The sequence below is a fragment of the Aplidium turbinatum genome, chromosome 7 (genome assembly GCF_918807975.1).
Source record: "Aplidium turbinatum chromosome 7, kaAplTurb1.1, whole genome shotgun sequence".
Taxonomy (NCBI): Eukaryota; Metazoa; Chordata; class Ascidiacea; order Aplousobranchia; family Polyclinidae; genus Aplidium; species Aplidium turbinatum.
Genome location: NC_137478.1, coordinates 33851229 through 33863883, shown reverse-complemented (window position 1 = coordinate 33863883; position 12655 = coordinate 33851229). Strand labels below are relative to the sequence as shown.

The window sequence follows — 12655 nt, the reverse complement described above, 5'->3', positions numbered from 1 at the left end:
ATCGTTATATCGCTTTTTCCTCTTTCTTAAAACTCTTTGAATGTTAAGAAGTGGGAAATTTTATAGCAAAATGGCCTGTGAAACTATTGAAACTGCTGTTAAAAATTTAAATGATTTCTATCTTGAAATCAATAACCTTATGAAGACTCCCCATTGCGCAAAAACGGTACGCGCTCGTCTTCCTGATTTAGATAATTTGTTCAGTTCTCTTATGGCACTTTGTGTTGACATTTCTGCTGATAAACCACTTCTGGAATCTTGTACTTTTAGTAAAGATGACTATTCTCGTGGTAAAGACGAATTCTTGACTTTTGTTGAAGGCTGGTTGCGAGAGCAGGATGATGAACACGAGAGTGGTCATACTCCTTCTATTGATATAATTCGTGTTTTGCAACGTTCCAAAAATGGCTCTAAAACCGGTAGCCATATGACGACGACTTCGAGATCTTGCAGGAGTTCTAAACAAAAGACGCTGCAAGCCAAGTTGGAACTTGCGCAACTGGCGGTAAAACACAATCAACAACGTCGTCTGGAAGAAGAAAGGGAAGCTAAGTTGAAGGCCGAACGAGCTGCCGCTGAAGCTAAGTTGAAGGCCGAACTCGCCGCCGCTGAAGACCGTCGCGTTCTGGAAGCAGCCCGGTTAGAAGCCGAGGTCTGGGAGGTCAACTCCCAAGAAGGTTCTCTGCGAAACATTCGATCTCAACCCTTCGACCATCTCAACCCAAACAAGGTACAGTCAACAATGTTTCGTTCCAGTTCTTGTCATATAAATCCTGGGTGTTCTAGCTTTAATGCCGATGTGCCTAATCCCGGTGTTCCAGCACTGAACCTTCCCTTGCCAAATGTTAAAATTAACGAACAATTTTCTATGAAGAATGACTCTGCTATTCTAGCAGGAATAGTTACTGCCGTTAGCGCTGGCATGAACATGCCAAAATATGAATGCCCCAAATTTTCAGGGGATCCTAAAGACTATTTTTCTTTCTTCCGTCATTTCGAAGAAACTATAAATTGCGCAGATATAAGCCCCAGCAAAAAACTGAGTTACTTACTTCTATACACAACTGGCAAAGCGCATAACTCGATTAGTCACTGTCCTTCACTTAAAACGCCTGAAGAAGGCTACAGTAAAGCGTTAACAATTTTGCATGACTTGTTTGGGCAGCCGCGCGTCATAGCAGAATCTTTTAAACGACAGTTGCTTAAAATCTCTGCAATCAAACATCTCGACAAAGAAGCAATGCATAGCTTCTCCACAGCTTTGAGAAAGTGTTACGAAACCTTAGATAGCCATGGACATTCTTACGAATTAAACTCTTACTTAGATGATCTTGCTGACAAGTTACCGCCGTGTATAAACAATTCTTGGAAGAGAAAGTACGCAAAAATTCAATGCAGACAACAAAGGGCATCTACCTTTCGGGACTTCGTCGAATTCGTAGAAGATGAAGCAAAACTTTTAAATGCTTATCCTACTAAAATTGAAAGCGAAAGTTCTAAGCGCCACGTAAATTCTTTTGGTCGTAGTGGACAAAAAATCAGCAGTCAGCGAACTTGTGCTACGGTTTCAGCCACCCGTGGTAATCGTGCGTCACAATCCTTTGAAGGCAAAACACGACAAAGACAGCGATTTGCCGGTCGCCAGTGTTTCTTTTGCTCTGGAAATCATATACTTTATAAGTGTAATGAGTTTTCCAAAATTTCTTTACAGGATCGCCGAGATTTTCTAAACAAAGAGAGGCGTTGTTTTAATTGTTTCAATAAACATGCCACTTCAGATTGTAGGTTTGAGAGTACATGTACCGAAAAGGGTTGCAAAGGTCATCACCATTCTTTGATGCACTACGTCTCTAGTAAAGCGTCTCCTGATGTCACTCGAGTCAACACAGGTAAGTTGCTTTCAACTTCTGTTTCTTCCGATTCAGTGTTAGGTCATAAAAGTTTCTTTAACGTCGTTCCTATTAAAGCAAGGGCTAATGGGAAAGAAGTTAAAACTTACGCCTTTCTCGACACTGGATCGGATGCAACTTTCTGCGATCACAGTTTGATCGCGTCGCTTGACTTAGAGGGCGAGCCCAGCCAAATAAAGCTGAGCACTGTAAATAAAAGCTTAGATACTATTAAAAGTAAAAGAGTCAGTGTCTCAATTTCTTCTTTAGATGAAAAGGTCAACTTTGAAACAGTGCAAGCCTACGCCATAGACAAAATACCAGTGTCTCCAAATCCTAATCTTTCTTGCGACGATGTTTCCAAATTTCCTTATTTGAAAGATTTAAATTTTGAAACTTTAGAAAACGCCCATGTCTCAATCTTAATTGGCATCGATGTTTTAAAGGCTCATAAAGTTTTAGAGCAGAGAGAAGGAAACAATGGTGAACCCAGTGCAATAAAAACACCCTTAGGTTGGTCACTTTTGGGATCATCAAAAAATCAAAACAACATTCTATCTAATTTTATTCATTCAGATGAAAAATTGGACAATGCCATCCAACAGTCTTGGTTTGAAGATTTCAAACCGGAAGAGCTTTCTTTTCCATCGTCTGTGCAAGACAGACATGTTCTTAAAGTGCTACGTGAAGAGGTGTCACGCACTGATGGTCACTATGACGCACCGCTACCCTGGCGGAAGGACGTAAGTTTGCCTGAAAATAGTCGCTTGATGGCAACAAAGCGCTTAAATTCTTTGAAGAAACGCTTTGAACGTGACGATCAATTAAAGCAAAAATATGCGTCAAAAATGCAGGAGTATCTAGAAAACAACCATGCAGAGGTTGTAAACGAATCAAGTAGTGATGATGAACAAGGGCAAAAACGTGTTTGGTACTTGCCACATCATCCAGTGATTCATCCCCGCAAACCAGACAAAGTCAGAATAGTGTTTGACTGCGCTGCTCAGCACAGAGGGGTAGCTTTAAATGATGCCTTGCTGCAAGGTCCTGATCTTGTAAATAGCCTTGTTAGTGTATTGACACGCTTTCGCAGAGAGCCAATTGCCTTGGTAGCAGATGTAGAAGCGATGTTTCATCAAGTTAAAATAAAAGAACATGACAAAGATGCATTTCGTTTTCTTTGGTGGCCTGGAGGAGATCTTTCTAAACCTCCCGTCAGCCATCGTATGCTGGTACACATCTTTGGTGCTACATCTTCGCCTTGTTGTGCGACCTTCTGTCTGAGGCAAACTGAACAAGAGTTCGGTTCAAACTTCAACTCTGCTACATGTGATGTTGTTAAAAATGATTTTTATGTAGACGATTGTCTAACGTCTGCTACTTCTGTAGATGACGCTGTTCTTTTAGTCAAACAGCTTAGAGAGTTGCTTCAAATTGGTGGCTTTAACCTTACAAAATGGATTTCAACGAGTCAGGAAGTTCTTAAAACTATTCCTGAAAATGATAGAGCGAAATCTGTTATGAATGTTGATCTCAACAGTCCGTTGAAGGAACGTGTGCTAGGTGTTTCTTGGAACGTTTCCAATGACCAGTTTGCGTTTCAGGTTTCAGACAATTTTGAGTTGAAAACGTTTACGAGACGTTCCATTCTATCTGCTGTTAATTCTCTGTATGACCCATTGGGTTTCATTGCTCCAGTCGTGCTGACTGCTAGAATTCTGCAGCAAAACATCATTCAGCAAAAACTTGGCTGGGATGATCAACTGCGGAATTCAGATGTGCTTGAGTGGCAAACATGGTTTAAGCAACTGCATGATCTTGGTAAGTTGAATTTATTTCGTTGTTTTAAACCTCTTAACTTTGGTAAAGTTGTTAGTCATCAACTTCATCACTTTTCGGATGCTTCTGTTCAAGGTTACGGGTTTGTATCTTACTTGCGCCTGGTCGACGATACGGGATCTATTCATTGTTCTTTTGTGTGTGGCAAAGCTAAAGTTACACCACCCAAATCAGAAAGTATTCCAAGACTGGAACTTGTAGCAGCGGTGTTGGCAGTTAAAGCCGACAAGTGGCTTCGTTCTCAACTTGATTATTCAAACTGTCAGTCAATCTTTTGGACTGACTCTAGTGCGGTAAGAAGGAGTATTAATAATGAAAACAAACGATTTAGGACCTTTGTGTCAAACCGTTTGGCAAAAATTCATCGACAAACTACGCCTTCCCAATGGAGGCACGTCAATTCTCATATCAATCCAGCCGACGATGCATCTCGCGGCCTATCTGTAATTCAGTTGTTGAAGTCTCGATGGCTAAAAGCTCCGAAGTTCTTGTGGAAAACAGAAGACTTCTGGCCTTCTATTCCCGCTTCAGAAGTAAATTTTGAGTCTCTTCCTTTAGATTTTCAGCCTCTTGAGCCTAATATTGTCTCTGCAGTTCAGGTAAGTCAGACAGTAGCCGTAGACAATCTAATTAGTTATTTTTCGACCTTGCACCGTTTAAAAAAGGCCACAGCATGGCTAAAACGGTTTTGCAAGTTTGTCCAAGACAGGTCTTCTGTAACTCCAGGACGTCTTACTGCTGATGAACTGTACATCGCTGAGTTACGTCTCATATCTTATGTAAAGAAGCAAGTCTTTTCGCCTGTGTTTGTAATTCTTAAGAATTCTTCTTCTTCTTCTTCTAGCAAAGTGTAGGGTTTTTTACGTTTCTAAGCCCCTAGTGTAGGGTTCTGCCTTTCTAATTGTTATATTTTTTGTTTATAAAGGTAAAATTTAAAAAAGAATATATTAAAAGGATATTGAGGCTCTCTGTCTCCAATTAAAAAAGGATAATTAAAAGGATAATTTAGGCTTCTGGCTGTCTAGTCTAGGGGTATGACTTCCTACAAAAAGTAAACCAATCGAATAGAATCATACATTTTATTATTTATCAATGTTACAAGTTTTAGTATTTGGGGAGTTGAGAAAATATATAACTAATTTAATTTATTGAGACGGGTGTCGGATGAGTGACATTCTCCCGGCGTGCATTTAACCTTCTCCTAAAAAATTCAGTCCGTTCGTTTTGCCAGTCAAATTTCGAATTCCAAGTCTGAGTGTTTTCATTTTTCAATTCCCCGCTTATATCATAATATCCCGGTAGAGCCTTTTCATCAATAATAGCTATCGTAAGAATCAAGGGAAATGCTATACCGGTTTCATAGTTATGTCGCTTTAGAAATACAGATGTGTTGAGCTAGCTTCTGTGTGAGTGGCGTTTGTTAACAGGAAGCTTGACTTATGTTCTATGAGAACGTTAGGTTTTGAATTTGCAGCATTGAAATGCATTTTGCAATACTGATAATTTTCGGTTAAATGTTAAAATATAAATTTGTTAGTTAAAAACATGGTACATGTTACACACTTCCCTCCTTACGGCAAAATAACAGATAAATAATATTACAATAACTCGGTTATACATGTTGCAACAATATATAGGTGTGTGGTTATAAGATATGTTTTTTTACAAAGAAAATTGACAATTGTAGGCTAACAATTGCTAGGGGAAGACACATGACCCCCCTCCTTTCGTGGGATGAGGAGATTAGACGCACATATAAGTAAGTAGATAACGTGATTGCAGGGGCAACAGTCGTTTATCATAAAAGATAAGGCGATGTCTTAAGTTCCCTGGAAGCCCTTTGGCTTGGTAGGCTACGATATAGGCTACAATAATTGCGGGACTGTAATAGGCTACAGTAGTTGCGGTTACAGGGGTAACAGTCGGTTATCATAAGAGATAAGGCGATGTCTTAGTTCCCTGGAAGCCCTTTGGCTTGGTAGGCTACGATATAGGCTACAATAATTGCGGGACTGTAATAGGCTACAGTAGTTGCGGTTACAGGGGTAACAGTCGGTTATCATAAGAGATAAGGCGATGTCTTAGTTCCCTGGAAGCCCTTTGGCTTAGTAGGCTACGATATAGGCTACAATAATTGCGGGACTGTAATAGGCTACAGTAGTTGCGGTTACGGGGGTAACAGTCGGTTATCATAAGAGATAAGGCGATGTCTTAAGTTCCCTGGAAGCCCTTTTGGCTTAGTAGGCGAGGCAGCAGTGGCTTAACTAATGGCTTGGGTACAGTTTTACCTCTTGTCCAGGAGGGATGCAGGAGTTACATCGCAGCTTGACGAAATTGCTCAGTCCAGGCCATATAAAACGACGAGATATCAAGTCTTTGGTTGCTTGAAATCCTGGGTGCGACAAGTTGTGATAAATGTCAAAAACAAGCTGTCGGTGAGGCGTTGGTACGAGTGGGCGGAAGTTTCCTAAACTGACGTCACCTTTTAGTACAACATTGGTGCCTGATAACGCCCTGTCTTCTATCACCATGTTGTTATGCGACTTGTTGAGAAATTGACTTATAGAGGGGTCTGTGAGTTGGTCCTTTGCCATTTCTACATAGTTAAGCTCTCCCTCTGGTAATTGAAGTGAGTTAATCTCTATGCGTGATAGTAGGTCAGCGACGTGATTGTCTTCGCCTGGAAGATATTTAATCTCAGAAGCGAATTGGGAAATAAAATCATAATGGCGGACTTGTCTCGGAGTCATTGTGTTTGGCGGTCGGTGGAATCCAAAGGTTAGGGGTTTGTGATCAGTAAAAATTGTAACTGATCTGCCCTCGACATCATTTTGAAAATATTTAACGGCGAGGTAAATGGCCAACAGTTCGCGGTCATACGTACTGTAGCGCTTTTGTGCGGGAGATAGATTTTTGCTAAAATATCCGAGGGGTTCGCATACCCCGGCTTCATTTACTTGCTGTAATACAGCGCCAACTGCGACGTTAGAAGCGTCTGTGTTTAGTTGTAGTTCCGCGCCGTGGATTGGATGGGATAGAGCCGTAGCGTTAGAAAGCTTTATTTTTACGTCTTCAAACGCTCGCTTGCCTTGGTTAGTCCAAGGGACAGCTTTCTTGCACTTTTTTGGGTGATTACCCAGGTAGTTGTTGAGCTCTCTAAGAGTGCTGGAGCAGTTAGGAATAAACTTGCGGTAAAAATTCAAACAACCTAGAAATTTACGCAGCTCGGTGATAGTTTGCGGCAGAGGCGTATTTCGGATTGCGGCTGTCTTATCATTTAAAGGCGAAATGCCTTCTTTGGAAATGTGATGGCCTAGAAAGTCGAGTTCTGTTACGCCAAACACGCTTTTCTCAGAATTTATGTTTAGACCATATTCATTTAGGCTCTCAAACAATTTTTTCAAGTGGCAAAAATGGTCGTCGTGCGATTTGGAAGCGATTAAGATATCGTCTATGTAGGGAAAGCAAAATGGCAGTTTTTCTGTTACCTCGTTTATCAGCCTTTGAAACACGGAAGGGCAATTTTTAAAGCCAAATGGGGCGCGGTTGTAAGCAAAAGAACCTAAAGGCGTGCATATTGTTGTTTTCTCAATAGAGTCGGGGGCCACTGGAATTTGAAAAAATGCGTTTGTTAAGTCAATTTTAGAAAAAACTGTGCAATCACGTAAATTGTTGCGAAAGTCTTGCAAGTTTCTCAAGGGGTATCTGTCTGGTTTTGTAATATTATTTATTCTTCGGACATCTGAACATATACGTATTTTTCCATTTGCTTTTGTGACCACATGTATTGGAGAAGCCCAACTAGATCCAGAGATTGGAAAAATGACTCCTTTCTCTTGGAGGCGAATTAATTCTGCTCGAACCTTTTCGAGCATTTCTGGATGGAGTCTGCGTGGCTTGCTAAAAATTGGTTGCGAGTCATTCGTAATAATATGCAATCTGTGTCGATGCTTTACTGCTTTCGTACAATCGAATTCGGCTGTTAGCGCAGGAAATTCTGCTAATAGGGTGTTGTAAGTATCTGCGTGTGAAGGGTTTGCGTTGCGTGAAACGTGATTTACTGAAAAGGTTTTGATAGAGTTACGTGCTAATTTTTTGTTGGCGATGTCAACGGTTATTTCGTTCGCCTTTAGAAAATCGCAACCTAAAATTCCTTTATTAATGTTGCACAAGTAGAAGGTTTGGTTGAAAGTTTTCTGCAGTCCGATATCTATTTTTGCTTCAATCAATCCATAACATTTGACGCTTGGTCTACCAGTTACGTCGCTGAAGTGCATAATTGGTTTACGTTTAGTTTGACGGCTGTTGGCTGGCAGAATTGACACTTCCGAACCGGTGTCGATTAAAAACGTAGACCCTGTATTTTTGTCGATAACATGGAGTAGGTTTGTGTGGTTTTCACAATTTTCCTTCCCAACAACCCTACTTATTGTTGGGTAAATTGCGCGTTTTTTGGAAAGGAACAGTTGCCTTCGCATTTTCGTGCTCTGTGACCGAAGCGAGCGTGGTAAAAGCACGGTTGTCTCGGATTAAATTGCGCCCTAAAACCGCTTTGATTTGGCGAAAAGTTAGATCGATTCCCGGACGAGCCCCCAGTGTAGGGTTTTTTACGTTTCTAAGCCCCTAGTGTAGGGTTCTGCCTTTCTAATTGTTATATTTTTTGTTTATAAAGGTAAAATTTAAAAAAGAATATATTAAAAGGATATTGAGGCTCTCTGTCTCCAATTAAAAAAGGATAATTAAAAGGATAATTTAGGCTTCTGGCTGTCTAGTCTAGGGGTATGACTTCCTACAAAAAGTAAACCAATCGAATAGAATCATACATTTTATTATTTATCAATGTTACAAGTTTTAGTATTTGGGGAGTTGAGAAAATATATAACTAATTTAATTTATTGAGACGGGTGTCGGATGAGTGACATTCTCCCGGCGTGCATTTAACCTTCTCCTAAAAAATTCAGTCCGTTCGTTTTGCCAGTCAAATTTCGAATTCCAAGTCTGAGTGTTTTCATTTTTCAATTCCCCGCTTATATCATAATATCCCGGTAGAGCCTTTTCATCAATAATAGCTATCGTAAGAATCAAGGGAAATGCTATACCGGTTTCATAGTTATGTCGCTTTAGAAATACAGATGTGTTGAGCTAGCTTCTGTGTGAGTGGCGTTTGTTAACAGGAAGCTTGACTTATGTTCTATGAGAACGTTAGGTTTTGAATTTGCAGCATTGAAATGCATTTTGCAATACTGATAATTTTCGGTTAAATGTTAAAATATAAATTTGTTAGTTAAAAACATGGTACATGTTACAAAAGCACTCAAAAGGGAATTAAAGAGTCTTCCGAATCTTCGATGTGTTTCGAAGTTGAGTCCATGCCTGATGAGTGGTGTTCTTCGAGTTGGTGGACGGTTAGAAAATGCACCGATACTTTTCGAATCCAAACACCCAGCAATATTGCCCTATCAACATCATTTGACAACTTTGTTCATTCGAAACCACCATGTCCTGGTTGGCCATTCTGGTATGTCCCATACATGGACATCGCTTCGCCAACGTTTTTGGATCATAAAGGGTGGAGCTGCTGTCAGAAAAGAAATTAGTAAGTGTGTTCTGTGTCGCAAACGTAGCGCACTTGGTTCTCAGCAACTTATGTCAGCTCTTCCTCCTGCTCGTCTGAAACTGGATGAGCCTCCTTTCTCACATGTAGGAATAGATTATTTTAGTCCATTCTATACTAAACGTGCACGCAGTTTAGAAAAGCGTTACGGGTGTGTCTTTTCATGCCTCACCATGAGAGCTGTCCATGTTGAAGTTGCTCATGATCTTTCTACCGATTCCTTCATCAACGCTTTTCGCCGTTTTGTCAGCCGCAGAGGTAAACCCAAAGAAGTGTTTTCCGACAACGGTAGCAACTTTGTTGGAGCCGAGAGAATTTTGCGAGAATCTCTTCAAGCTCTTAATCAAGAAAATATAGGAACGTTCTTTCAACAAGAACAAATAAAATGGAATTTTAACCCACCAACAGCTAGCCATATGGGGGGAGCTTGGGAAAGGATGATTCGTTCAATCCGCCGAATTTTTAATGCCCTGTTAAAGTCACAAACCCTTACAGATGATGTCTTGCACACCCTATTCCTTGAAGTTGAGAAAATTCTTAATTCTCGTCCTTTAGTTCCCGTCGCTATTGATCCAACCGCCGACGAGATACTTACGCCAAACCACTTGTTATTACTGAGACCTGAAAGCAATTTGCCGCCAGGCTTGTTTAACCAAAAAGATAATTACACAAGGCGTCGTTGGAGACAAGTCCAATACCTGGCAGATCAATTTTGGAAAAGGTGGTCTCGCGAGTACCTTCCAACCATTGCCTTACGCCAAAAGTGGCCAGACGTGAAACGTAACCTTCACCAAGACGATATCGTTCTTGTTGCTGACAACAATGTTCCTCGTGGAAGATGGAGAATGGGTCGCGTTACCAGATCCTTTCCTGACAAAAAAGGAGTCGTTCGAATTGTAGAAGTTCTCACGCAGTCGGGAAGTATTCAACGGCCTATAGCAAAACTGTGCCTCATCCAGGAAGCAGATGGTATCGCCTCGAAATAAGATGACATTACGGAAATAGTAAAAGAACAATGATCGACATTATGTTTGGCAGCATGCTTACAACGAGAGACACTAAATGAGTTGTATGCACATACGTAGGCCTAATTATGTACTGTATATGTAAAGGACACTTGTTTGTAGTAGTGTAACATAGAAGTAGTGATGTTTGTGTGTTTGTAAAATGTATCTCATCCATCGTTAGCATTTTAAAGGGGAGGATGTAACATCACTTTTGTGAATATAAAAGTTGTGTGAGCGAAATCAAAATTTTCCTATCTGGAAATTTGGTTGTCTGTTGGATTATAGAAACAACATTTAAATTCTCCCTTTGTCTGTAGCGTCCGGAAAAAACAAGTCTATTAACTATCTTAGATTCTGACAGTTTTCAGACTAAAAAGGAGTCTATGCCTCCTTTAGTCATATAGTGGCGCCCATATTTTGAAATAGTGTTATTTTTAACTTTCAACGCATCGAAAATAGCCTGTGTTGTCGGATTCCTTCCAGTTGATTAATTATTGTGAGATTACATCTGTGTATACGTTGGCATAGCACAGTTTGACGTTGATTCTATGCTAAATGGGTTCGCTTGTTTGTAAACGTATTCCTTTGTGTCAATTTCTTAAAAATTCGTTGTATTGTGAAATACTCAGCATTAACGTCAACGAACGGCCTTTTTATGCAACTGTAACGTTTTTACATTCAGCATCAGGAATAGCCTTTTTCCTAATTCATGGCTTTAAATAGAAGAACTTTGCGTTATTTCTCTAATTCAGCAATAATAGCTCAGCTACGCGAACATTCCTTTGTGTCAATTTCACACGTATTAATGGATAGAATTGTTTAGCAGTTTAGAAATAGATTACTGTATTTGTTAACTGAGCTATTGAAATGAACTCCTGATCGTAATTTAAGAAAGGTTATATTAGACTTTCTGGAGTATTTGTTAACTATAATTCTATTCTATTTAGTCGTGATATAATGCTTAGGCGTATCACCTTGTAAATGCATTCTGGAAAAGGGGTTGTCAACAACCGGTAAATATGATTTTCATTTTATTCATAGTTTGTCTCATTTGTTAACCAGCCGTACATCTCTTATGAAGTTTAACATACCAAACGTATGATGTCTACTTGTATATTGTGGTAACTGTTTATTATTATTATACGTTTTCGTATTCGTAAAGTCACGGTTATTTTCCCCAGAGAAAAACCGCGACCTGACGAGGACAAATTGAGTGCTTCGAAGACAATTGCGCGTTTTTCCAACATAGAACAATCATCCCAGCTTGTTGGTGGTATGCGAGCAGACAAGTTCAAGTGGAATCACCTCAGTGTAGATCAGGTGTTTTAACATCAGACAACCCGCACCGCTATACGATCTTACACTAGGTGCCGTTGAATGGAGAGTATAGTCCTGAAATGCGTTAACAAAAACCTACGTTTTTGTGCATGCAACTAGCTTACTAGAAATCATATGTTAAATAAACGTGCGGCCCGCGGTGTCGCCCAGTTATTTATATCTGGCATTCTTGCAATAAAGGTTGCACACCCCTGGTCTTAGTGAACAAGTATTCTCTAAATATGCTCCACTTAACATTTGCTAACTGTCTCCTGTAGCTCACTGTACCAGCTGCACAGCAAAACTTTCAACGATTTTAAGAACCACATGTTTAAAGCATTACAAACTACCGCCCTGGTAGTGTCATGAGAATAGGCAATCGCTGCGAGCCTTCATATCCCCTTCTCTAGATATCCCTGCTATTTTCAAATAACCATTTGAGGTTTTCGATTTGGTGAAAAAGTCCGTTTCGCAACCCACCCTACTGCACTGGGTAGGTAGCTAAAAAAGAAGATCCTCTTTCAATTGCACTATCAAGCATCTCGATACCATCGGTATAGAACGAGATAGGCTACATGCTGATTTAAAAAAATTGTGACAACACGCTCCGGTTTGACCTAATAGAGTATCCGCCCCGATAGCTCAGTGGTTACGCGCCGGGCTCAAGATCACACGGCGCTGGTTCGACTCTCGGGGTGTGCGCTTGAGCAACGCATTTCAGGACTGCTCTCCATTCAGCGGCACCTAGTGAATGGAATAATTTCTCGGCAACAAGACTTCAACAATCGGAAAACTTCACTCTGCCAATCTCGGTAACCGGCCCTGCGTCAAGTGCCTCTACAAGTATGCGAACAAGTACCAGGAATAACCTATCAAGGCTTTGTCAGTCCGAGGATAAAGATTCAAAACCAAACCAAACCAAACCAAACTATGATGAAAACACGCTTGAAGATAGTCAACCGCAAACACAAATGCATGACGACTTTAAA

General features: G+C 40.4%; 2 protein-coding genes across 2 annotated transcripts; both read left to right on the top strand.

Annotated features, from left to right (window-relative positions):
* The first annotated feature begins 70 nt into the window (after positions 1-70).
* LOC145773960 (uncharacterized) lies at positions 71-4582 on the top strand. Its single transcript, XM_082585085.1, has one exon. It carries the CDS (start codon positions 71-73, stop codon positions 4580-4582), a length of 4512 nt encoding a protein of 1503 aa, XP_082441211.1.
* Positions 4583-9020: 4438 nt separating this feature from the next.
* LOC145773959 (uncharacterized) lies at positions 9021-10328 on the top strand. Its single transcript, XM_082585084.1, has one exon. The coding sequence runs from the start codon at positions 9021-9023 to the stop codon at positions 10326-10328; it is 1308 nt and encodes a 435-aa protein (XP_082441210.1).
* Positions 10329-12655: the final 2327 nt, after the last annotated feature.

Coding starts and splice junctions, on each gene's coding strand:
- LOC145773960 (XM_082585085.1), top strand. CDS start 71: ATGGCCTGTGAAACTATTGAAACTGCTGTTAAAAATTTAAATGATTTC.
- LOC145773959 (XM_082585084.1), top strand. CDS start 9,021: ATGGTACATGTTACAAAAGCACTCAAAAGGGAATTAAAGAGTCTTCCG.